This window comes from Ammospiza nelsoni, chromosome 2 (assembly GCF_027579445.1).
Source record: "Ammospiza nelsoni isolate bAmmNel1 chromosome 2, bAmmNel1.pri, whole genome shotgun sequence".
NCBI lineage: Eukaryota > Metazoa > Chordata > Aves > Passeriformes > Passerellidae > Ammospiza > Ammospiza nelsoni.
The window spans coordinates 87,436,261-87,462,306 of record NC_080634.1 but is presented as its reverse complement, the minus strand read 5'-3'; the positions used below and the strand labels follow the sequence as shown (position 1 = coordinate 87,462,306).

Here is a 26,046-nt window from a genome sequence, read left to right as displayed (position 1 = left end):
TTTGATTGCAAAATGTCATTCTTATACTGGTTGTCCTTTTAGAAAGACCAAAAGAGCACACCAGAGAAGCTGAAGAATGAACTGGAAAGCACACATGCACACACTCAATCACGTGTGCACACATGACATATCCTCCCTGCTGCCCAGAAAGGGACATGCCTTGAGTAAACACAGTGAATTGAGTTGTTGCAGAATTTGGTGCTATCCTGCTAATCCCATGATCTTTTGGGGACAGAGTGGAGAGTTCATGCTTCACTTTGAGGTTAGGGTCTGATCTAGGACTGGGGAGTTGTTTGGCTTCCTATGTGTCTTCCTTCAACCCTTTCATTCCTAAAAATTTCCAAGAAAAAAATCTCATGTGTCTATTGTTTTTTGAAGCTTTTTTTTTTTGATGCTGTGGAAGGAAAAATTCATAAATTTTTGAGGGCAATAGAGAAGCTATGGGACTGAGCAAGTGACTGGATGCTGATAAACAGGAGCAAGGAAGGGGGCACACCCATCTATTCAGTGCTAGCCTGAGCTGAGGCGAGGATGTGGATCTCTGTTTTCATGTAGCCTGCCTCTGTGTCTTTGAGCAGCCACACACCTCCTTGTTCATCAATCCCTTGGGAGATCCCTTTGGCTTTTGTGCTTATTGGAAGGCAAAACTTTATACAAGTCCCTTGGCTATTTCTTCAGGGGAAAAACTCGAAGAATTACATGACTGTGTTTTGAGAAAGAGAAACTCAGAGCCATCTTTGAGTAGCATCTTTTCCAAACCAGTCCTGGAGTCTCCCCAGAGAGTTTCTGTGCTTGGTTTTATCTGCTTACACCCAAGCCTGACTCTTACTCTGTATTACAGCATTATTTCCTGGTCTCCATTGCAGGGCTAAGTGAAAGGATCTCTAAATCTGATCTATTTTACTTACATGGAAAGTAATCTTTAACAAATATGGGTGTATCTTCAGCATGTGCTTGTGCATGAACACTAGGTGTCCCATAGTTTGGAAGGTGCTTCAATAATACACTCCAGGCTAGAATACTTAAATGCTATTGCCTGGCATTATATCCTACCTCACAATTTAGATCTCTCCACAGTCAGTGGAACTGTTTGTGTGGGAGATCACTACTCACTGAGATGGTATCTGAACTGTGGGAGACAGGAGTATTCTCCAGGTCCTGGCTCAACCAAAACACCTTAGCTTTGTTCTGCCCCAGGCTGGGGTGGTATCTGTATGTGCACCAACTTCCCCTGATACCCCATGGAAGTAGCTTGGGCTTTTGGGAATGGAGTGAACTGTGTCACTGTCCCCAGCATGGGTGAACTAGGACCCTGCAGGACACAGTTACTTCACAGCTTAGTCATGGCCAAAGGGAGTAATAAATAGGAATTGCTTCTCATTGATTTTTTCATGTATGCGTTCATGAAAAAAGAGTTGAAAAGTGAATTAAACAATTCAGCACTGTAGGAGAAGTGTGTGCAGGCTGCTGCCAAATTTCCTTCCTTGCACCCGGTAAGAATGAAAGAACAAGTCAAACACAATGGAAGAGATTTTTAATTTCTGATATTTGAACTGTGCCAGCTTACTTCAAGGATGAATTTAAGCAACAATGTCTTTTCTAAAGCTGAACCCTCTTCTGTTATCTTGAGTTGTGTTCTGCTTTTTTCTAAATGGAATGTGCCCTCTGTGGAATACCTGAACATATTTATAACAAAACTGAGGAAGTAATGATATTATGAAATTATCTCATCTTTCAAAAATTCTTGCTCAACATCTAAGTTAAACTTGGAAGAAAAATTAAACTGTTTTGCTCTTCATTTTATGCAGAGAACATGAATGTAGCACGTGCAGATTTTTTAAATCTGGAGAAAATTTGGAGAAAGAGTTCTTTGTAATAACGATGTATTTCCCCTAACACCCTTGCTTCTCAGATTGGAATTGACACTGAAATTATAAAATTACTTGAATCCTTTCTAATCTTTTATATGTTTTTATGTCACTACAAACACTTAAGTATGGTCATTGCATAGTGACTCTCTGATGACATCCTTACTTTACCAATTTTCTGTTTTCCACTATGTTGTTATAGACATTTGTTCAATTTTGAGAAGATAGAAAGATTGGAAGTTAGATTTTATGAAGCCCGAAGGACTTCTGAAGGATCTTCCAAGAATTACCCCTAATTTAGACTGAAGTGCAAGTGTCCCATTCTGTAATGCATTATTTCCTTTTCAGTGCCATCCTCAAAAGCAATTATCACTTCTCACAGTCATAATGTCTTAAAAGTTGCTGCTTAAATTAGTCCCTGGCTAAAAGCAAAGTAAAAGGTAAGAATATTGATTGAAGAGACCAACTAATTTCAGTTAGATGAATTTGGAGAGTTTTTGAGAAATCCTGATAGATTGTAATGGACTGGACCAACAATGATAAACTGGATTTGTAGGTAGGAAAATTACTACACAGAGGGCAACCACCCACTATAACTTAACACATAAATGATAATAAATGTTGGAGCCAGCCACCCAAGGCAGTTTTGGCCTCAGTGGATCTGGGCTCAGTTTTTCATTCACTGTGGGCTGGTGTTTTTGATGTTCTTAGGACAACTGCTCAAGGATGGCCTCAGAGGAGCAGCCCTGCCTGCCCTGGATGCCCATGCTTCTGCCAAAGTCTACACAAAGCTGCTGAAAAGCTGCAGCATGGCAGCATCAGGAGGGATTCTCCCTATCCTGCCCATGAGCCAGAGAGCAGAGAGCCCTGTGCTGAAGGACAGAACTGAGAGCACACAGAAAGAGTTGGGATCTCTGAGATTCAACTTCATACCTAAAGGCTCCAGCAGGAGCAACAGAGACCTTCAGTCAGAATAAAGGGGCTCAAGCCTCTTAGAAATCTCTAATAAGCATTCAGCTGGAGGACTCCAAGAGCTGTAGGATATGGATTTCAGGTCCTTCCTTCTTTGTCACAGAGGAGCCCCAGTTCCCTTCTGTGTTTCTCATGGTGTATAAGATAGCACTGCAGTGCCAGGAGTACCACCAGTAGGGCTCTCCTTCAACACTGAATCTCAGAAAATTCAGGTGCCCAAACTATTTGGCGCTTGAGACGGGGCCCTCAGTTCTAGGAATTGTGGAATGTGATCCATGAGTCCCATTCCCTTCTTTGGCATTTCCTCCCTTATTTATGCTAGCTAGCTTCCAGCACAGCTACTTTCAGAGACTCATTCTTCCCCACTGCACAGGACATAACACACAGGTATCCCTCATCCTGAAAAGATACTCACCTTCTGTGAAAGTGCAATGAAAGGTAAGTTAAAATGTGGATGCATTTTGTTGTGCTGGAGAATATTACTGAGAACCTAAACATTTTACTATCATTACATGGCATGATAAAATATTTTTTTGTTAAAGCCTGTGCTGGATAATCAAGACCCTTACCTGAATATACAATTTGAAAGACTCAACAAAGGCAGCGACTGTGCTTAAAAGTAAAATAAAAGGATATGAGTATGAAGAAGAGGAGCAAAAATGAACGAGGCATGAGGTGTAATGAAGAGTGGTGCTAAAGTATCCCTTTGGCATTAACACACCGAGGACAACAGAAAGAAACCCTTAAACATCGCCTTTTTTCTTACAGCCTGAGGAGGAGTCAATAATCAATGACCCACATTGCTGCGATCGAGCCTTGGGGATTCATGAGACTCTGCGAGGGAAGAGGGGACACTGTGAGGGTCTTTCTCGAGGTCTGAGTGACTCGATGGTCACATGAAGTTCCTATCGCGGCGCAGGGCTAGCCGAGCGCTCTGCAGCCGGCTGGAGGCAGCGCGGAGCGGGCACCGTTCCGATCCCTGGCGCTTCCCGCCGCCGCCGCCAGAGGATCCCGCCGCCGCGCCAGGCCGCGCTGAGGGCGGGATGGCGCTGCCGGCCGAGGAAGAGGCGGAGCGGCGCCCGACGGAGCCGCCGCGGCGGGGAGGCCACCCCGGCTTCCTCCCATCCCGCCCGGGGTTCCCGCGGAGCAGGGCCGCCGAGAGCGGCGATGCGGGGCTGGACCTGCTCTCGCCATTTCTCATTGTAAATCGCCGCCGGCGTGTTTCTCCCCGGGTCTCTCTGCCACCTGCTATCCGGCTCACTCGTGCCGCCCGCCCGGGATGTGGCCGGGGCACGGCGGCCCCAGCGAGCTCCCCGGCCCGGCCGTCACAGCCTTCCCCGATGGCCGCAGCTGTTCGCGCTGCTGGGCTCCCCGCCACGGCTACCGAGGCCGGGCTAAGCTTTTATTTATTCAAATTGAGTGTGCGTGTGCATACACACATTCTTCTATATGGCCAGCGCAGGGGAAAACCCTCCTTGCATGTGGGGCGCTTCCCGTCCTTGCTTTCCAAACGCGCGGGCGCTGCGAGCCGAGACGTGAGGACCGCGACCTGGGAGCCCTAAACGATGTTCGCATAAGCAGCAGCTTTCAGGAACCCTTCAGGTGCCTGCGGAGCGGCGCCGTGCGGCGGTGCCAGAGCCCCGTGCCGCCGGTGCCACAGCCGGCGCGGCCGGGACCGTCTCGGGTCGCTGGGAGGCGGCGGCTCCCCGGTTCGCCCCGTCCCGCCTCCCGCCCGCCCCGCAGCGCCGCTGCTCCCGCAAACTTCACAGCAGCGGATCGGCGTGCTGCCTGGCCGTCAGCATAGCTGCTCCTGCTGAAACCCAGGCAACCCCCGAGCATTCCCCGTCCGTTCCCTCCCTCGTTTTCTCAGAGCAGCAGGCGGCCTGGCTTCCACCCGCATTTCTCTGCTGGTGACCGAAAAGAGCACAAGCCTTGTAAGAAATGATTATTAGCAGTTCACGGTAACTGCAATTAGACAAAGTAAACACGAAAGAACTGCTGTGTAATCTAGTAAAGAGGCGTTTAGGTTGGAAATAAAAAAAAAAAAAAAAAAAAAAAACAAAACAAAAAACCCACAAAAAACCAAAAAAACACACAAACCTGAAAGGTTGAAAGAAAACCCCCAAAGTGAATTACTGAGAGTTAATTGCCTGACTCACGACAGATTTTCCTTAAGCTGTGTCGTTCCTACAAAAATTAACTTCAGGAACAGAACTCCCTATAGCCAGCTCTTCTAGGCGTCATGTAGGAGTTATTCTAAAAGCAAGATTGCATCTTCCAGCAGATTTTGGTTTTAATTAAACAATTAAAAACGACTCCCCCAGGACATGGAAGTTATGTGTAAGGGAGAAGGAAACAGAGATTTACACTCCCGAGATTTCTGATCACAGGAAAGCAGTGACTCGCTGTACCTCTGGCAGTTTTTTGTTTTCAAATTAGCATTACGTAAGTGAAATTTTGTGACTCCCCATTCTGAAAACAAAGGGGAATATTCCAATCAATTACCCTGATGCCTGGTGCAAAGCTCCACACACCTGAAGAGAACTGAAGTCGCTAAAAATCACTGTGCTGTTCCTAGTGGAGTAAAAAGACAAAAGTTGTCCAAACCTAACTATTTTTGCCCTGAATACACTTGACTGTTGTCTCATTTACGAGTTCTCACAGCAGAAAAACCTAATTTGCTCCGAAGTTCACAATGTACATATAAGTCTGGTCTTACACATTAGTAGCCTACAGATTCGTGTAAACGTCTTCTCCGTGTATACATTTTTTCTGGCATACCTTGTGCATATGTACATGTGTATCCATGCATTCGTACAGTGCATGCAAACTTCTGCATGCATCCACCTAGATACAGAGGCATACCGAAACACACTGCCTTGGGTTTGTCCATCTGTCCATGCAAGCAGCCGCACCGATTACACGATCTGCGCCCGTGTGTACATCGGGATGCCCTCGCTCCGATCACCCCGAGACCAGCACCCGACCCCTCTCCCTCCTTGCGACGAGAGCACCCCCAGCCCCGGGCGGTGGGGGAGCTCTCGGCAAGTAATTGTGGGGTTTGGGCGTGAGGGGATCCCGCAAAACATCAAGGGGATCCTTCCACCGGCCACCCTGTCCGGGGCATCGGGCTGCTGATGTCGGGGAGAACTCTCAGCTGCCGAGTGACTGCGGCTGCCGGGTTTGCTGCTCCCCCTCTCCAGTGTGCGTGTGTGTGCGCCCGCTGGGGCGGGGGCAGGGTTCACTTCCCGGCTCCTCCACTTGCCGGCGAGGCGGGAACCTGTTGGGCAGGGAGGGGGGACGAGGTGCTCTCCGATGCGGGGCGGTCCCCGGCAGCGCTCCGGTGCCGCGCTGCGGGGCTGGCTGCGGGCAGGCGCTCCGGGGGGGGCAAGGTGCGCCCCTTCCCCCCGCCCCGGCCCGCCCCCCTCCCGGTCCGGCCCGGCTCGGCCCGGCCCGCCCCGCGGCTCCCGCGGCCCGGCGGGGCCCGGGCTGCTCGGCGCTGTGCACCGCGCGGGGGGCACGGCCAGCGCCAGCCCGGGCAGCGGGAGAGGCCGCGCCGCTGCTCCCGGCTGCTGGCTGCCGGCTAAGGGGACGCGCCGCAGCTCCGCGCCCTCTGAACACCTGTCAGCCCGCGGAGCCTGATTTATACCTGGCCTCTCCGCTGGGATTTCCCCCTCGTTCCACTTCTTCTGCCTTTTTTTTTTTCCTTTTCCCTCTCGCCTCCCTCCTCCCTTCTCGGAGCGTTGTGGAAGAGAGTGTTTTCTTCAGGGTATTAAGCTGAGAATACAGAGGAGGAGAGGCTCAGACCTTTACCTCACTGCCTCATTTTCCCTTCCATGTGAACATTCTGCAACGTTTCCTTCATCCTGTCGCACCTCTCACCTGGCCAGCGCTGTCCGGACCATGTCCGCTAAGCTCCTGCCGGTTTTCTTCCTCCTCTCAGTGTTCCACGCTTGGTAAGTCTGCGCTCCCCTCGCCTCCCCTCCAGCCCCTCTCCTCTCTGCACCGGGGCTGGAGGGCTGAAGTCCCATTTGCCGGAGTTTGCACAATATTCGGCACCCAGGAAGAACAGTGGGCTTTCCCCACCTTCTTCCGCGCCGTGCCGGGGCTCTGTTCCCAAACACGGCTTACCCGGCTCCCATCCCGGGACTCGCCCGGCTCCGGGTGCGCCCGGGGCGGTGGCACCACCGCTGTCCCTTCCCGGCCCCGCGTGAAGCCGGAGGTCGCCCGCGGGGGCCCTGTCCTAAGCCGGCCCGGCAGAAAGTTTCCCCCTCGGGCGGCTGCCGGCACCCGGTGGGACAGCGGCTGGAGCTGCCCGGGCTCCCCCCGCGGCCCCGGCTTCCCTGCACGCCACCCCTGGGGGATCCGCGGGCGGGGTCGGCGTGAGGGACGAGCCGCGGGGTGCGTGATCCCCTGGTCCCCGCCTCAGGGCCGGGAAGGGGGTCCGGTATCCTCTCCTAGAGGCCAGAGGGGCAGAGTCGGCAGCGTCAGCCCTGACCTTTTGGATTTCGGTCTTTTTGGTTGTCCGGGGCTGTGTACACCCTCACGGAATACCCAGTCAGAGGGGTCAGCTCCGCTCCCCCTGAAGGAACCAGCACAAACCAGGCTACAGGCATGCTCAAAGGCCTTCCCTCGTCCGCCTTGGCAGCCTGCCCCACACCTGAATGGTGCCTATCTCCTAAATCCCCGCAGGAACTAGAGGATGCTTCGTGCCAGCCTCCACAGCGAGAGTGGGACACACCTATTGCAGGAAAGAAACCCTTCCCTGACAGCCTCTCAGAGTTTTCTAGACTTCCTCCCCTGCAGTTTATGCACAGTCTCTTCTCTGTCTCCTTACAGAATCAGAACTGACGAAGAGTTGGGGAAAGGCATGTAGCCTTTCTTCCTTCCTAGTCTGAGACTGGCTTGTCATCACCCTGTAGTTATTTCTCTGGATCACAGGAATATGAGAGGAATTGCCAGTCACCTGTAGGGTTACAAAAGGAAAATGCAACCTCAAGTGCCTTGAAGGAGCACTATTGCCTTAACTATGTAGAGACAAGCAATGGAAGGGAAGTAATAACTTCTTAAGGGAGAAAGCAAAAAAGCTTGAAAAATATGTGTCTAGTGTATTAGTCTGATCCACTGTGAAACCTCTTCCACCACCAATCTTAATCTAGAAGATAGGTGGGGATTTAAATGGTTTGGAGGTACTTTCTAGGAAAGAAGCTGCTAGAGTGAGGGGACTAAAACATCTGACAGTGCTTTGTTAGACTCTTGTTAGTGACTTGTTTTAAAGCAGCATCTCCCTGAAATAGGAATCATGATACTGCTTGAACTCACTTCTCATTTCCAGATGCAGTCTGAATACCTGTGGTAAAGTTGTGGTGGCTGCAGCAGAAGAAGACAAATGATTTGTCCTTCTTTGCTATCAGCAATTCAGCACCACTGCAGAGCTTCAGCTCGGAAATATCAACCATGTATGTTTGGAGATGATACCTCCTTTGAGAATGGTTCTGTAACAGCAGTATTAAGACACAGGGCTTATCATGAATCTGATGGAAAAAAAAATTCTCCCAAAATACTCTTGATTTTTTCAATGCTCATTGGGTGAATTAGAAAAAGGAAAACAAAGTCCAGTTTTTAAAAAATACAGCCCAATAACAGAAAAGTAGTGGTTGTCTATTCAAAATTTTGTCCTAAGTTTTCTCTACTTTTACAGCTTAGTTATATGAGCTCTCTTCAGAAAATCTCCAGGGTCTAGGTTTAAAAATTATTTTTATATAGAAATTGTGCCTACAGCAATTGCAAATTGTGAGGTCATGTTAAGTGATTCGTGGTTAATCTTTAGGAGCATATTGGCTGTAAAGCAGTTTCAGTTTAAAGTTTCATTTTGTTCTCAAATTGTGGTCTTCGAGCAATGTGAGGGTCGATGATGCTCTGTGATGAAATTTTTACATTTGTATCAGGTTTTTTATGTTCACATAGAGTATTTATCAAGTCTTCTGGACATCTGAGGTATTTTAAAATCACTGGTGTCATTATGGAGAAAAGGAGAAGGAGAGAAAGAAAGTTGCACAGATGTGTGTAGCACATCCCATGAATAAACAAGGCTTGTTCCTCTCATTCTCCACTGCTTTGCACCTCACATAATTATTGACATTTATGTAAAAAAGTTGCAAAATGACATCATATCCCCTGGGTAATTGCAGGTTGAAATAACACATGATTCCTTACATAGGCTCCACCACTGAGGTTATCTTTTCTCCTAATAACTTCATCTCAGTCTGTCATAGATTTTCTCCAGTGAGAGGCATCAAACAGATTTGGTTTCTAAGATACCAAAAGATACATCTGATGAAGATATCATCTTCAAATCAACATTTTAAAGTCCGTGCACAAAAAGCTGCACAAATGAAATTAGTCTTGTGTGAAAATAGCTCTTATTGTGATTTCTGGCCAAACTGTAGTTTCAGGACATTTGCATTAATATAGCCTTAAAATAAACATAATCCATCTATAAATGAATAAAGTTGCAACTCTTGGCGTAGTACTGTTTTTAAAAAAAGTTACTAAAGCTGTAGGGAAATTCAGATTAATTTATTCAATGTGTTTGTGTGCTTGTGATAATCCATCTCAAATTCAAGGAATGAGCTCTTAATTCTTAGCCTTGTAATACATTAAACTCTGAAATTCATGCACTGAGAATATAATAATTTATTAATAGGATAAAATGATCAGGAAGCATTAACAGATCTGAATTTTTAATACTCTTATTAGGCTTTGTGCAAGAGATGAATCAGTTGTCTTGATATATTAATAAAGTAATACTGCAGATGTTCGCTCTTTGTAAAAGTATATTGTAAACTAGTCAGAATAGGTTCATTAAAATACAGGATATAAAATACTACTCTGATAGCTGTATTATCTTCTAGAGTATAACTTTTTGAGGACGTTTCCAGAAAACAATTTCTAAACAATTGTCAATCATGACCCATCCACAGATACTCAGCAATTGTTAATGGGAGAATCCTGTTGCACCTGTTGCATCCTGCTGCATCCTGTTGCATCCTATTTTAGTAATGTAAAATAATACCTGTTTGTTTCATTTGTTTTGCAGTTCTAGAAAGGTTGAAGATGATGAATATGAAGATGGAACAACTAACCAAAACTGGGTTTTAGCTCCAAAAACACAAGATACAGATGTGACTCTCATTCTAAACAAGCTGTTGAGAGAGTATGACAAAAAGCTGCGGCCAGATATTGGAAGTAAGTACTTCTTTCTGCACAAGTGAGGATGAGCTTCTCTGGAGCAGAGTAGATATGTTACTATAATCTGGAAGTGTGCACAAATATCTGGGGAAGTGTAGATTAAATTTTTTTTGTTTAAGTTGATTTCCAAGTACTTTAAAAATGCTAATTTTCACAAGGAAATCTGGTGGTAGCTTGGGGTCCTAAAATTTTGTTGATTTGTACAGAGTTTGTGTAAGGATATGGAAGGGCTAGTCCTTAAGTATTCAGCAGGTCTTTGGCAGAGGAGCACACCTCTTTTGTCATCCAGTCCATGCTGAAAATCTCACACTCTGAGAAGCATAAACCTCAGCATATTAAAGCAGAAAGTAGGACACATCAAGAGAAGAATGTGCACCTGTTCTCTTCAAAATATGATCCTGAAAGTTGTGCTCCTTAATGCAGAGAATAAGGCACTGGGATTTGCCTGTGTATAGGGCAACTCCAGAGATGATCTTCCACAAACCAGCAGACATCTCCAAAAGAAATCTTACAGAGTCAGAGTATATCATGGTCAGCACTACTACATATAAATATAAAATTTAAGTAAGAGCCTGTAGGTACCTGCATATTAGCATCTTGGGCTATTACATTGTTTTAACTTGTATAATGAGGTTTCAAACCAATTGCGGTATTTAGTTTGGGTTTTTTTTGTTTGTTTGGTTTTTGTGGTGTTTTGTTGTTTGGTTTTTTTTGTTTGTTTTATTTTGTTTTGTTTTTAGTGCTCCACCTATTGGAGTTATGCCTTTTTTTCTCAGTTTGCACCCCTACAGCATATTGGCTGTAGCACAACTGCTGCTCAGTTTGTTCATAGCAAGTTTGTATGACAGCAATCAGAGAGAATTTGTCATTTATATTTACTGTACCTTGCACGTGTTTCAGGACAAACTGAGACTGAGGAATACTCAAAATAATCACATAATATAATATATATTTTATATATTTTGCTTTCCCTAGATATTTGCAGGGATTAGAGGAGCATTCCTACCACTGATTATAAGTGAAATTATTGTTTGTTAATGGCACATGTATTCATATGTTTTCTAGGTGATCCCTTTGGATTGGTTTAGAGGGAAGTAAGAGCCATCTATACGTATTCATCATTACAATTATGAGTGTTTCATAGCTACACAATAATGCAAGAGTTGCAGAAAAACAAAGACTATCATGTGGTATTAAAAAGAGGGTCTGTTTAGTTCTTTTTTATAGCTATGACTTTGATTTTCCATAGTATTTACAAAGATAATATTTTATAGATGTGTCTGTTTTTATCCCAGAGTGACATTTATCTCTCTCTACTTCGTTTGTCATGCTGGATTTAGCTATCTTTAATATCTGATGGAGAAATGCTTTAACACACTTTCCCACCCATATCAACATCTGGAAGACAGTCTCAGACAAATTTTTTTATTTATTTTGTACACTGTGTCCTCAGATCACTGACTTAAGGCAGAGCGAATTACATTATGCTTATGTGGGGCAAAGTAATCACTCAAAGTCCCCATATCAGTTGCCATAAAATTAGTAGAGGTCAGACATATCTTACAGCGCTGGGAAGTCATTGTTACCAAAATAATTCCTTTTGTGTCTCCACAACATTTCATTTTAGAGAAAGGAGTCAAATTACACAGCTGTTCATATATCAAACAGATTTTATAGTTCTCAACTACATCTGTTTCTATCAAGCATCTTGGTCCTAGGCCGTTTTTTGTCTTTGATAATAATCTGGCTATTTCAGAACCTGTGCTGAGTGTTGTTCAAATGCCACAGAAGTCAGTTCATCTGTGCTTCCTCCCCTGGTCCCTCTTTGCACCTCTCCTACCTTTGATGCAGATAAATAACATTGCCCTTTTGAAGTTGTGGAGCTGTCGCATTTGGCAAGGAGAACACAAGGGGAATGCTAGAGAATCAGGCATTACAGATAACTTGCCTGAATTGCTGGCTGGTGCCTCACACTCAAGCACATCTTCCTTTCCATCTGGGAGCTGGTTATTCTCCTAACAAGGTGGTTGACGTGTCCTGGCGACAGAATTGTCTTGCTGCCCTGAAGGTCTCAGTATTAATGCAAATACTTTAAAGCATAGTACATACCAGCTAGAGCACCAGGAAGAAAAGGTAGTGTGCCAGATAACATAGACCATACAATAAGAAAATGCATGTTTTGGAAATTAGAGGAAGCATGGAGTGAACCAGTAGAAGAGGCGAGAAGGGATTCTCAGATTGAAGCAGCAGTTCAGCCAATACTGAGGGTTAAATCCAGGACTCATATACAGTCCCTACTCACTAGGGCCTTCACATTAGCATGGTACTGCTGGGAAGTAAGTTGTGTGACCCATAGGACAGGGACACTCACCATTTCATGTCACGCTGCTCTTCACTCAGTTTTTCAATCATTTATTGCAAATCCACTATTTCTAACAGTGTGTAGCTTTAGCTGTCATCCTGAGGAAATGATCTTTGTTCTGAATGCAGTCAGAAAGGCCCAGGAAATACTTTGCACTTTCTAAGGTTAGGATTGCCAGTTTCAGATCACTTGGGAAGACACTTCTGCAGCCAAAAAAGGAGGAGAGCAGAAGACTGTGGTGAATAAAATATATCAAAGTGCATGCTGGCACAGGCAGTGACTTCTCTGTGGTTTTCATTCTTTTCAGGGCAATTGATATTTTGCCTAGCTCAAAATAGAGTCCTACCTGGTACAAGCATATTCTGAGTTCCCTTTTGCTGTACTGTCGGCACTGGCATTGTCAGCAATCTCATCTCCTCTAGGCCAGCAGTACAGCCATCAGTGAGGGCACTGTGAACACCTGGCTACCCTCTTTCCTCCTGTCACCCAAGCACATCTAAACCACTGTAAAGAGTGTGTAGGTCTCTGCTTGCATGCAAGACTAGGAAATTTTTTTCCTTTTTCCCCTCATCCTGGCCTGTACTTGGCCTCAGCTTCTACATAAGTTGCTGTTGCTCAGATCATAGGCACGATCTACACTCAGAACTTCAGGCATTACCTGCAAGGTTCCAAGCCAGGATTTTTAATGAGTGGATTGAACAAACTAAATATTAGGCAAAACAGCTAACCTGTGAAGGCTGTTAGGAAAGTGATACCTTTACAGGACCTGTCTCACTCAAAGAAGATTTCCTTTGATCTTTGGAAACAAAGCAGTGTTCTACCAGCAGGGGAATGCCTGACTGCATCCCCTGTGGCCACACATTTGGCAGATTTCTTGTCTCCATGAATATCATGGCTTTTTAGGGTTTTTATTTTACTGGTGGTATCTGGAAAGTTTCTATTATACCGCAAAAAAAATATGCCTTTTTGAACTGGGAAAAAAAAAAAAGGAAAGAAAGCACTTTATACTGAAGAGCTAATAACAGTGTACTGATTAGATCAAAAAGAAAAATGTTTTATGATGTAAAGCATTTATTCACCTGTTTTTTTACCAGCTACAATTATAGATCTGAGATACTCAGGTCTTTTGCATGGTATGAAAGGCACCAATCCTAGAAAAAAAACTAAACCAATTCCAAACTGTGAAGGTCTTAACATCTCTTCCATAGGCAGGTATTCTGTGTTTTGTTTCAAAGTGCTTTGAAGAAAAGACCTCTTTAATGGACATGCGTCATTTTCTACGTGCAGGTGCAGTAAGACTTGCTACCCTGCAAGTGTGCTTTTTTCTCCCATGTCACATTGATACAAATCCTGAAATTTAGTAAGACCAGGTTCTGGCCCTGAAATTTTACTTTCTTTTTATTAATAAAATGAAACAGAAATACTAGGCAAACCAACAGGGCACAGAACGGAATGATGATAATTAGAGCTGAAAATATTTCAGTTTAATTTAGATTCTAGAAATAAACCAGATTTTTGTAATTGATATTTTTTTTTCTTTGATTGACAGGTCTAAAATTTAAATTACAATAAAAACCCCACCACACAAACAAACAAAAACAAACAAAAGAAACCCAACAATGAAGCAAAACACAGTTTCCTTCAAAGTCATTTTACTTTAATGAAATCTTCCCCTCTCACCTTCCTTCATGGACAGCTTAGACCACAACAAAGTTAGGGAAAAGAACAGCTGTCTTCAGAACCCTAAATGGTTTCAAGGTTAACTTTATATGTAATATAATTTACCTTAAACAGAAAATTTTTAACTAAGTGGAACGTTTTCCAGTCACATTTCCTGAGTGAGCTTATGCGTGGAAACTTATATGTAAGCTTTTTCTTTAATTGTGAAAGTTACCAGTCAAAAAGTTAGTATATGGGAGGTTTCTGAAATGTGCCATTAGTATTGGGAAGGAAAAAGTCTCACCCTAGATTAGGCTTTGAACAGCAGAGTAGTAAGGCAGTTTGTATTTCATGTTTACATCTTCTCTTTCTCAGATGTATCCTTACATTAGGGAAGCCTCTGAATTGCATATGTTGAAGAAGGCTTCACCAATCTGTGTTCTGAGACATTTTCAACAAACACCAATTTTGAATTTTGCTTTGCTTTTAAACAAACCAACCTTCCTTCCTTCCTTCCTTCCTTCCTTCCTTCCTTCCTTCCTTCCTTCCTTCCTTCCTTCCTTCCTTCCTTCCTTCCTTCCTTCCTTCCTTCCTTCCTTCCTTCCTTCCTTCCTTCCTTCCTTCCTTCCTTCCTTCCTTCCTTCCTTCCTTCCTTCCTTCCTTCCTTCCTTCCTTCCTTCCTTCCTTCCTTCCTTCCTTCCTTCCTTCCTTCCTTCCTTCCTTCCTTCCTTCCTTCCTTCCTTCCTTCCTTCCTTCCTTCCTTCCTTCCTTCCTTCCTTCCTTCCTTCCTTCCTTCCTTCCTTCCTTCCTTCCTTCCTTCCTTCCTTCCTTCCTTCCTTCCTTCCTTCCTTCCTTCCTTCCTTCCTTCCTTCCCTCCCTCCCTCCCTCCCTCCCTCCCTCCAAAATTATTTCATCCTTGCAGCTCTGGCAGTCATCTGTATTTATTTTTTATTTATAAGCCCAAATAAATTCACTTTGGAATATGAAGTGAATATGACTCTGCCAGTTCTAGCTGTCTTGAGAGTCATGCTGGTTTTCTTTACTTCTCCAGTATCTTTACAACCATTAGCCATATTTCTGAAGATGAGAGCAGTCTCAGATACTGCTGTGCAGCTCTCACTACCCTGACTAGGTTTGTACAAGCAGAGCTGGTACAAATAGATGGGCTCATTTGAATCAGCAAACTCAGAAGACTAAGCTCTGTCTGATGTACTTTACTGTGCTGTTTGGGAGCATTAACAGCAGTCCTCTTTTAAAGCAGCTAGAAGTTTTCTTCGCAACTAATATAACCAGTTTCTCAGTGTGTGCGAGGAGAAAATCTGTTGGTTGAGAGGAAACAACTCTGTTGGTTTTTAAAGAACAAGTCCTTTTCCAGCCACAATCTTATTGAAAATCTTGAGTTCTGAAGCAGTATCACAATCTTTCTCCTGTCTGACCTGCTTTCCTACCATGTCACACAGAAATGAACCCTGAAGTGCACCACAGGCGATTACCACAGAGGCTGTCAGATTATTTTTGCTAGCTGCTGATTGCCACACCTGATGCTCTTTAAATTAGCTCCAGCTAGGTTTCCCCATACGTGGTGACAGAGGGCTGCATATTGCCTGACAGATCAAAGTATTTTCCAGATCATAGTGCAGAGAAAGCTGTGAAGTGTCATGCAAGGTCAAATTACTGCTTTCTGCTGTAAGTCCTTTTTGGTGCTAGCCTACAAGACAGTGTCAGGCATCTTATAACATGAAATAGTGAGAGAGGCATTCATTGCTTCAGAATTGATCAGAGAGAGTTGTACCTGGAAAGCCAACTTGTATGTAAACGTAGAGCACATGGGAAGGAGAGATGGGGTAAATTCTGTTTGTATTATGGCAGCACTCAGGAGGGGAAAGCCATAGTCCTGGATCCAACTTCTGTAATACTGGGCACTGCAGAAGACTGTAGAGTTTAGTCTAATTTAGATTTATATGAAAGAATAAACTTGAATAACCTCATGTTGAGGACACAGAGTACTGTGGCTAAGAACTAGTAGGAAACAGGGCTGAATATAGTGAGAGCTCAATGAAAAAAAATCATAACAAAAAATCAGAAATGCATTGATTGTTCTTATTGATACTTCTCTTTTTGTTCTTTTTTGGTGGGGTAGAAGTGGATTGTCTTCCTTTCAGAGACTTTTGTTCTGATTTCGCTGTCTAACTAGAAATCCTCAGGAAGAAGAATGTTCCTGAGGAAAGGATTGCTGTTCAATGAAGATGAGAGCAATCTCTGTTCTAAGTGGGATGATAGAAGGGATTTCTTTTGATTCTGCAGGAGTTCTAATTCTCTGCCATTTTCAGGAACTGATGCCTTCTTTTGCAGTGTTGGCCATGAACATTTCTAGAATATTAATTGCAAGGTTAGCAAATTAGGGGTAAACTACTCTATAAAACACTCCAAAATACCCATTTCAGGTTTTTGTGATACATGTTTGACTTTTGAAAGATTGCATAAACAAATAGTCTTATTTTGATGCTGGTCCAGTGCATTAAACATAGGCTCTTTGAAAATCCTGCATGGGAGCAACTCTGATTAGGACTGGATCTTGACAGTGAGCTTTCTTCATGCCTGAATTCTGCTTTTCTGGTTGCTTAACCGTGGACTGAGTACGGGAAAATTTTACCTTGGCTTTCTGACCTGCTTTGGTTTGCAGCTTTTCAACCCTCAGGGGAAACATCCTACTTTTTATTCATCCTTTTCTCAGGTAAAATTTTAATGTGCCATACTGAAAGTGTAAGAAGAGAAATTTTAGTCCAGTGCTTTGAGCCTGAAGCCCTAGAAGTCAATGTTTCCGCTTAAAACTCTCCAAAGAACCCCAGTTTAATTTTTTTTTTTTTTTTTAGATCACCTGATTTAAATGAAATGCTGGAAAGTAACACTTTAAGCTTATTGTACTTCACTATATCGAAATATTTTAGTATTCAAACACTGTTTTTCTGAATTTACTTAATAATTTACTGCCAATAATTTATCCCTGCTAATGCAGTTTTTTGCCTATATAAAATGCTCCTTTATCTCGTTTCTTGTATCGTTTCTTTAAGTGATAAAGCCACTTGTATCTTTGAAATGCTTATGTCTTGTGTGTAATCTCTGAGCTTGAAAAAAGTACTGCTTTTGTGTTTTACCCAATTACTAAACAGCAAGCTCCCTTAAAATACAGCCTTATCTTTGTGAATGTGAATAATTAATTTACACAGATAATTTCTATTTAGTGTTTTATTTCCTGACAGAGACTATTTGCTGAAATGGGTTGACGCATACACAGATGGAACTTTTTTCTTGAATAGCATTGTAGGTAGGAAGGTTTGGTTGACAGTTAATGTTTGCCTGACTCTTAGTCTTAACTGTCACACACAAAACTCAATGTAGAAGATGCTAGTTCTTATTCTCTCTTCTTTTCTATAGCTTCACTATCAGGTTTTTTAATCTGAGGGGATCATGGGAGTATAGCATGCAAACTTTCTGGATGCCATGGGTTGAAAGTTAGGTAAGAGTCAGGGAAAGTTTTTACATGTGAAAATTCTTTTCTCCTTATCCCTTCCCTCTCTGATTGCTCAGACTATGCTGTCATTAACAAGGTTTCTTAGAAAGTATTAGTAAAATGCAAGAATGTTCAGTGTTAGTGGCACAAACTAATTGTTCTGTTATCTTTAAACAGGTACATGTTATGTTCTGCACATACTATTTTAAATATTGTTGCTCATTTTTACATCTGTATAGTTTTCTCATGGCTGCTATTGTTCATCCAGACCCTGGTTGCTACCTTGCTAGACTTTGCAGGAACAAATTCTGTTATTGCTCAGTCTTATTATATCACACCAGAATTCTCCTCTCTGATGAATATAAGTAAAACAAAAATTAAAACTCTAGGGATTGATTGAAAAACAAGCCTAAACATTAAGATCTACAGTTTTCATTCCACAACATAATACTTGAAAAATTACAGCTTGTGCATTAGAGAATGGTAAATGAAGGATGAAAGTGCTGAAGGTTGATTGATAGTTATGGTGGGAAATGAAGAATAAAAGTGATTTGTAGTTAATTGAGGGAGTCCGTTCATGTGCACACTGTCATTCACACTCCTGGACAAAATGACAACCAAACCTAGCCTGTAAAAAAATACTGTTTTCAGAGGACTGTGTTCTCATCCTGGTATTGCTTTAACCCAAACTTTTTTCTTCTTTTGATTTTCATTTGCAGTTCTGTTTTGGTAGTTTGAACCTAAAACACATGGGTGTCATTTCTGTCAGTTTCTGTGTCTGTAGCAAGTCGAGGACTTTGACAGATGTTTTCAAGCCCATTCTCTTCCATGCAGGAAGAATGAGGGTTTTTAATTTTCCTCACTGATAGACTCGTAGCATTGTAGAAGAGAATCACTGAATAATTTAGGTTGGAAAAGATTGTTATTTGAGTCCAACCCTTAACCTAACACTGCCAAATCCATAGCTAGACCATGTCCTTAAGTGCCACATCCACTCATCTTTTAGATACCTTGAGAGATGGTGGCTTAACACTTCCTATTACCATTTTTTTCTTCAAATGTGGTGATTTGTTGTAAAATGGAGATGTTAGCCAACAGTATTTGGTCTTGAGAAGTGATTTGTTGGCAAAGCAGTTTGTTTCATAGGAACAGCTAGACAAATAGATGCTTCCTATAAGGTAGTGTAGGAAAATTGGAATAGTCATCATCACCAATGCAAAGTAAAAATTAACACTATAATCACTACTATTACAGTTACCAATAACTGTGTAATGATTTATTACAGCTTTGTCCTAATTTAAAAATAGCAATTTATGTGGTAATGAGGGAATGTAAAATATCATTATAGAGCAATATAAAAAAATATCTCATTACTGCAGAGCCAATCTTGTTAGTCTTTTTATTCAGAAGTCTTGTGAAATTTGGGCAGAACTCAAGTGGCCCTGTAGTTCTTGAACAGAGATCATACTGTGATTTTTATGTAGTTATGTGCCTTCTAAAAATCTGGTTCTTGTTGCTTTGCTTCTATAAATGTGTATTGGTCTACATTTTTTATCACTGATGTGTTGTGTAAAACCAGAATAAACCTGGATTTTGGTTGAACAATGTAAGAAAGGTTAACTCTCAACAAAAAATAATTTTATTTTAAAATTTATGACACCTCAGTAAGACATACTCCATTTAATTTGGCTTGTAAAAATATTTCTCAATATTAAAATTTTAAAAATATTTCTAAATATTTATGATTTATGCAGGAACATTAGTGCTATTTGGACAGACTTCAAATGTGGAGGAAGCTTTCTGTAGGAAGAAAAGTAGTTTCATTCATGAAATAAGTATCAGTTCTGAATAGTGGAGATCTATCAAAAGATCTCTTTTTTAAAAGGACAGGATAATTCAGAGTAGTAAATAGGCATAATAAAATGACAGGAACTTTTTGCAGCTTTTTCCCCCTACATGACATGAAATTGTATAACATTCCCTCTTTTGATTTACTCAAGAGTCTTTTAAAATTCTCTTGATTTATCTGTTGAGTTTTTTATACACATGATCAACTCATATGTGTCCAACAGTAATGTCTTCATGGATTTTAATGAGATTCAACCTCAGGTACTGGTTTTTTTCACCAGTTTAAATCCACAATGCAGGACTGGAAGAATCCTATGGTTGTCCTAGATATGTTTTGAACTGTCAGATGTTTTTAAAGTTTGTAGGCACTACTTGTTGGTAGTGTCTGCAATGTGATAGTTACAAAGCTGATTGGAATATAAACACTGTCTGTCTCAAAGCCAGGGCATTTGGATCAGATGACCTTAGTTTTGTTTAAAAACATTTTGATTGGTTTGATAAATCCCCATCTCAATTAAAACCAGCATGCTTGAAGATTAAATGACTGTGCTAAGCAGCTAGGTTACCTTAGGTAGCCCTGAGTAGCAGTGTGACACTGCAGTTACTCAGATGTGCTTACACTGTCTTTTAGGGAAAGTTACTGCCATATATTAAATAGCATTTCAGAGAACTTTGAGAAGGCTGGAACATTTGTTGACAACCTTTAATTGCTCTCTTGCGTGTCGTATACACATGGTTCTGCCAGTATTTTTTCTAAGTTTCTGACAGCTCTTCAGGACTATCTTGGGTTTAGGCCAATAACAAAACAGTCCTGTAGCTGAGTATCCATATTTAATCTTATTGTCAGCACTTAGTGAGGGATTAACACTTTAATTGTTCTGTCAACAACACTGTGAGCACTCTTCTAGTGCAAGAAAAAAAGCTCCATCTGCAGCTCAGCAATTTTATGTGTGGCTTGAATTCCTTCATGAACTGAGCAGTCACAAATGAATGCAATACACAGAAAAACTGAGCAGGCATTGAAATTGCAGAATCACAGAGTGGTTGGAAAGGAGCACAGTGATCATCTGGTCCAGCCTTCTTGATAGTGTAGCTATTTCATATTTCCATGAAACTCAGTTCTATTTTTAAGAGCACTGTAGGGTAAGTTCTTTCTAATAAGACATGATAACATTAAGACTAAGTTATTTCCTTTTTCGTAATACATTTTGGAGGAAATAATCTTAAAACCTTGCTACATTTTGGTTGGTATTTGAATTAAAAACTTATCATGATGAATCTGAAATTTATACCTGATAATCCTTTATTTGTTTGTATGTGTTTATATCCATGAAAGACCACAGGCAACAAGAACTGTGTTCTTCTGTCTTTTCTTTTAAGACCTGAACAAACATTTATCATACAATCAAATTACAATTGTATTTTTTACCTCTGTCAAGAAAAATTTAAAAAACCAATTCAAATAAACTTTCAATTAAAAAAAATTGAACAGGTATGATAGCTTACCTGTATTTTTTTATTGTTTATTTTCAGTTTGAATTTCACTGGAAATGTTTGATAAAAAAGTGACCCTTGTTAAGTGTTCTGTTTCAAGGTTAGACCTTTAAGATCAAATTCTCTTTAGCATTAATACACAGTGCTTAATATTTTTCTTTTGCAGTGTAAGAGAATTTTGTCCGGAACATCCAGGAAAAATTATCACCTCATATTCTATTTATATACTTAACTGCAGTGATTAAACAGATTAAAAAACCAGATTTCTAGCACTGTGTTCTGGTCCTGAATTTTGTTCCTGATCCTGCCAAGATTCAGTTGCATGCCAATTTGCATCCTTAAGTCTACTGCCATTAATGTTCACCAGAACTCCTTAGCCTTGAGCTTCCAGGTAGACACGTGCATAAACCCTCTAAGGCTTAGAGCTCTTTATTCCATGAATGCTGTTCTGGTGGAAGAGCTAGCTGTAGTTTCTTGCTATTACCAATTCCTGTGTAATGACATTTATTACTGCATTTTGAGGCAACTCATTACCAGAAGCTGCTAGACTCCTATTTAGTTATTAGCTGGGTACAATTAGAATTGCTTTAATCAGCTGAGCTTGTTCAGCTGAATTCACATTTTCTTTTGCTGAAGGGGAGATCTGAGTTCATCAGCTGGTACTTTAGACACTTCAAAACCATGACCTTAAATAATCCTGGATGTTCTGACCATACACAGTCAAAAAGTATGTGTTACTTAATTGTAATTGTAAAAATGAATTAGAGAGAATGGTTATCATCTTTCACCACTGTTTGTACCCACTTTAATGTCTGGTTTTGCAACAGGGGATATAGCCTTCCTAATGATATGTACATACAAAGTCTTACAGGACAGGCCAGCATGCAAGTTCTTTTTTTCATAACCATCTAAATTTTCAAGTACTTTAAAACTACTTGACACCTCTTTGATAGTCTGAAATTTGGATGATGCAGGGAAAAAATATTCATCTTTACATGTGAAGATCCCTGTCTATCTATCAGATGGCTTTAGACCAATTGACTGTTACCAGAAATAAACTTCTGTCAGAACCTTGGTGTTTTGCTGTCCTCACTTCTCTGCTCAGTAGCTTCCCAGAGGAAAGCTTCCTGAGTTTTGCGTGGCTGATACGCCTGCATTTCCTCATTGTAGGAGGCCTGGGGGTAAGCGAAAAAAGTCAAAGTTCAACATAGTTTCCAAACTTCAGTGGTTTGAATATTCTCTGGAGATTTTTGAAAACAGTGTAGAGGAGAAGGTGCTTCTGTGGGAAAGAAAGATGTCCAACAGAAGCTTCTGGCTTACTAGGGGCAAGTTTGCATCAATTCTCACTATGCAGGTTAAAATAGCATTTATTCTTTAGACTTAGTTTTGAGTCAGCTAACTCTGGAGAAAGTAAACCACTAATTCAGATTTCAATTTAGAGCTTAATGTATTCTTCCAGCCAGTGGGGCTAGAATAATAGCAGTATAACTAAAAAAACCTAATGTGTCTTTTGGTGTAAGAGTGGCATCATTTTAGAGTTAGATCATGTCACCAGTAGGAGCTAAGTAATGTCCAGCAGCTACACTGACACCAAAGGTGCTGAAAGAAAGAGAAATCCTAGTGGCCTCAGCAAAAGAAAGGAATACAGAGCTTGTCTTGGCTTATAAAGTCCTTGAAGTCTGAAAACATGGAAGATCTGATAGGAAATGTGCATTGGCTAAACCAAATCAAATTCAAAACCCTATGAATGAAAGAGTGCAAAGGCAATGTGGTCTGAAGGGAATGAATCTGAATTGAAAGAGAAGTTGCTTAGGTTTAGCTAATCAGATTTCATACAGATTTTACTCGAAGTTAGGATGATTTCAGGGCTAATGAGATGCAGTAATCTGGAAGGATTTTTTTGATCTGGAACAAACAGGCTAAAGGACGTGAATGTTGAGGCAAAGGTAAAAAGTAATGCACTACATTATTTCTACTTTCATGTCAGGCATCTTAGGTTTGAGCTTTACTTTGAGCTACCAGGCCTAGCACTGAAAGTTTCTTCAACAAATTGCTGCTGAAAAATTGGAATCATGATGATGAAGTGGTACAGGTTTTAATTTCTGGCAATTATTTTTGTTGAGTAGGAGGAATAGAACCATGTTTTTCTTAAAAATACATTATCCATATTTCTCAGTAGTTGTACCTGATAAAAAGAACTTGTGGTTATTGGGGGCAAAAGTATTTAAAGTGATTATTTATGTTGTCTGCAAAATAATACTAATTTTTTTTTCTCCACAGTAAAACCAACAGTTATTGATGTTGACATTTACGTTAACAGCATTGGTCCTGTATCATCAATAAATATGGTAAGTGACTTACTTACAAAGATTTTTATCTGGATTGCTGATCTTGGCATCAATACTAACTTTTGAAAAAGACACTAAATACCACAGTGATAAGTTGTTTTGATTCTGATTTACTCCTGTTTTCAGCTGTAATTCTGGTTTTTATGTCTCATCAAGAGAACAAATAAGCAATATTATGCTCTGTGTTGTCTATTGAAAAATGCTGGTAGATTTTCAGTGATAAAATAGCCATCTTAGGAAAAAAAAAGTTTGAAGTGAAGTCATTTTCAAGAAAGCTCTTGAGATGTTGTTTCAAGATGCAATCAAATATACAGTTTAATAATGTGGAGTTAATGAAAGTCATCATATAATAACAGCATATTTATTTGGAATTCATCATCTTTTCAGTGGTTGCTTTTCTTTCACTGAGTTACCAACAGTATTGAATGTAAGAGTATAACTTTGAAGAAGTTATTCATAGATGTACTGTATGTGTAAAGGCAGGAGAAACTGAGAATGTGATTGTGTGGCAATAATAAACCTATGGTTGGTCCCTTGTTACAGTCTGAACTCTAGGTCTTTCCTCAGTGCTGCAGCAACATAATCAGATTTAGAAAGCAAGCTGAATGTTTATGTAGATATGGGGTTATGGGTAGTTGTGGCTGCTTGTGCAGCTTTTGAGTTTGGATTCATCATATTATGCCCCTTCTTAAATTAGGTTGATTTTTTTTAAATACAACTTGGAAATGGAGGGCCTGTTAATATCTTACAGTACTTTGAGATTTTAAAATAACCTCTTCAAAGCAATGTCTCTTTTCACAATGGCATTCAAAGGCTGCCGCGTACAGTGTTCCTATGAGAATGTAATGAATGCATTGCTTGTATCTTTTGTATTTTTGGAAGAAAAGCTCCTGAATTTAAAAGGTGTCTGTTCAGCCTTATTCTTTGGTTTTGCCTATAAATATGAAAGTAGGCAAATCATTGCAGCATATCAAATAAAAGGTGGTCAAAGACTCCTATGCACCCTTGTAGTTCAAAATCTGACAAGTAAACACAGAAACAAATTATGGACTGTGGACATCTTGGTGTCATATTCACCAACTGTGAAATGTGTTGATTGATATTTCATGTGAAGTACTGAATGTCAAGCAATGGGAGTAGCTGCTCCATTCTTGAACTAATAAATAGCTAATTATCTTGTCCTTCCCTGATGGCCTGCTGTGGATACCAGTCTGGTCAGGGGGAGAGAAACAGCAAAACATTCTTACAATGTCTTCTGGGAATTTTAGGGAGTTGTAGGAATGTGATAACTTGCTAGTATAAACAATCTGCAGGTGGTGTTTTCCACTTTGTTTTCCTGTTCTTCTCAAGGATGGTGTGTGAGAAAGATGTTTTTTATTAACTAGCCAATCAAGTGGGAGTGTATCGTATCGGTCTATATAAACCAATAATCATTAATCTTTTGTAATAAAGCTTCTTTTTCTGCCCTTGCAGTTGGGTCTCTCATCTGTTCTTGGGCCATTCTTGGCTGAAGGGTGACAGCATACCATAATGATTCACTGGAGAACAATTTATTGGAGGGTCCTCTGGCTTGCATTTACTCTAGGAATGGGCACTCTGTTCCAAAGCAATGGGGATAATGTGTTTTTGCTCTTTGCCTCTCTGAATTAGTTTGTAAGTAGAATTTTGGAGTGCTGGAAGTGTTTGTGGAATAATAAGAAAGCATTTCATCAAAAGTACTTCAGGTAGGAGGAAAAAATTAGTAATATAAGAAATCAGTGGGTTTTGGAAGATTATTGCGGCACAGACTTACTTATGTATTAACTTTTAGTTCAACATACCTTTTGAGTTCAAGATACCCAAAATAGATAAATGCACTAAAATATCTGTTTTAAAAACGCATATTGTATCTCTTTTATAGTAAATGGTCTTGTTGGGATGGTTAATGAGTGTATGACATTGAGATATTTCTTGCTTACAGCTGAAGAAAAAATATGTGTAATGTGTAAGGGCAGAATGATAAGTAAAATAATGAAATACAAATACAAAATTTAGGTATCTGAGGTTTAAAGACTCAAGATTGCATAAAGTTATATTTAAACTTTTGAATAGAAATGGACATTATTTCAGGTGTGCTTGTGGACAGTACATCCCACTGAAACTACCTTAGAATTTTTGAATTTCTTTTCTGTTCTCAAACCTAATTACCAATATAGGAAATTAACATTAGGTACTCAAATGTTGCAAAATTTTGTCCAAAAGCTCCATTTCTGCTCTGTTACTTTGGAGTTTGTCCAAACATACATAAGATAGCAGTAATGATCTTGCAGTCTCAAATTTACAGTGAAGATGGCAAGTCCTCACAAAATTGCAAGCCACTGTGCTGTATGATGGCTTGTCTCTGAAATGGCAGAACTGATTGAAAAGCTTCTTCTCCCCCAATTTGTGTTATTTCAACTGTTTGGCTACAGTGCTCAGTAGCCATTATTTGGAAGAAAAAAATTGAACACTTTTTGGAATTAAAAATAATTATTTATTTACTTTTAAGTAAGCAGTTTTTCATGTAGACTGTGAACCGCTGAAGCATGGGTACACAAAGAGTTGAACAGAAATAGAAGCTAGAAATTACCTGTGTCAGAGGAAGAGGAAGAAAGGAAGAACAGATAATCTTCAGTCTGGTATCTGTCATATAAATGAAATTTCAAAGGGAGAGGAATGTGCATGAAAATCTCATTTCAGGAGAAAAAAAAAGGA

At 41.0% G+C, this 26,046-nt stretch overlaps 1 protein-coding gene across 3 annotated transcripts in view; it reads left to right on the top strand.

The window, feature by feature from the left end:
• Window positions 1-6,467: 6,467 nt before the first annotated feature.
• GABRG3 (gamma-aminobutyric acid type A receptor subunit gamma3) overlaps window positions 6,468-26,046 on the top strand; it is a 302,729-nt gene continuing 283,150 nt past the window's right edge. For all 3 annotated transcript variants that reach the window (XM_059466828.1, XM_059466827.1, XM_059466829.1), the window contains exons 1-3: window positions 6,468-6,796; window positions 9,940-10,088; window positions 23,246-23,313. In XM_059466828.1, the coding sequence (XP_059322811.1) occupies window positions 6,744-6,796; window positions 9,940-10,088; window positions 23,246-23,313 (270 nt within the window). In that variant the 5' untranslated portion in view covers window positions 6,468-6,743. The remainder of the gene's footprint in view (window positions 6,797-9,939; window positions 10,089-23,245; window positions 23,314-26,046) is intronic.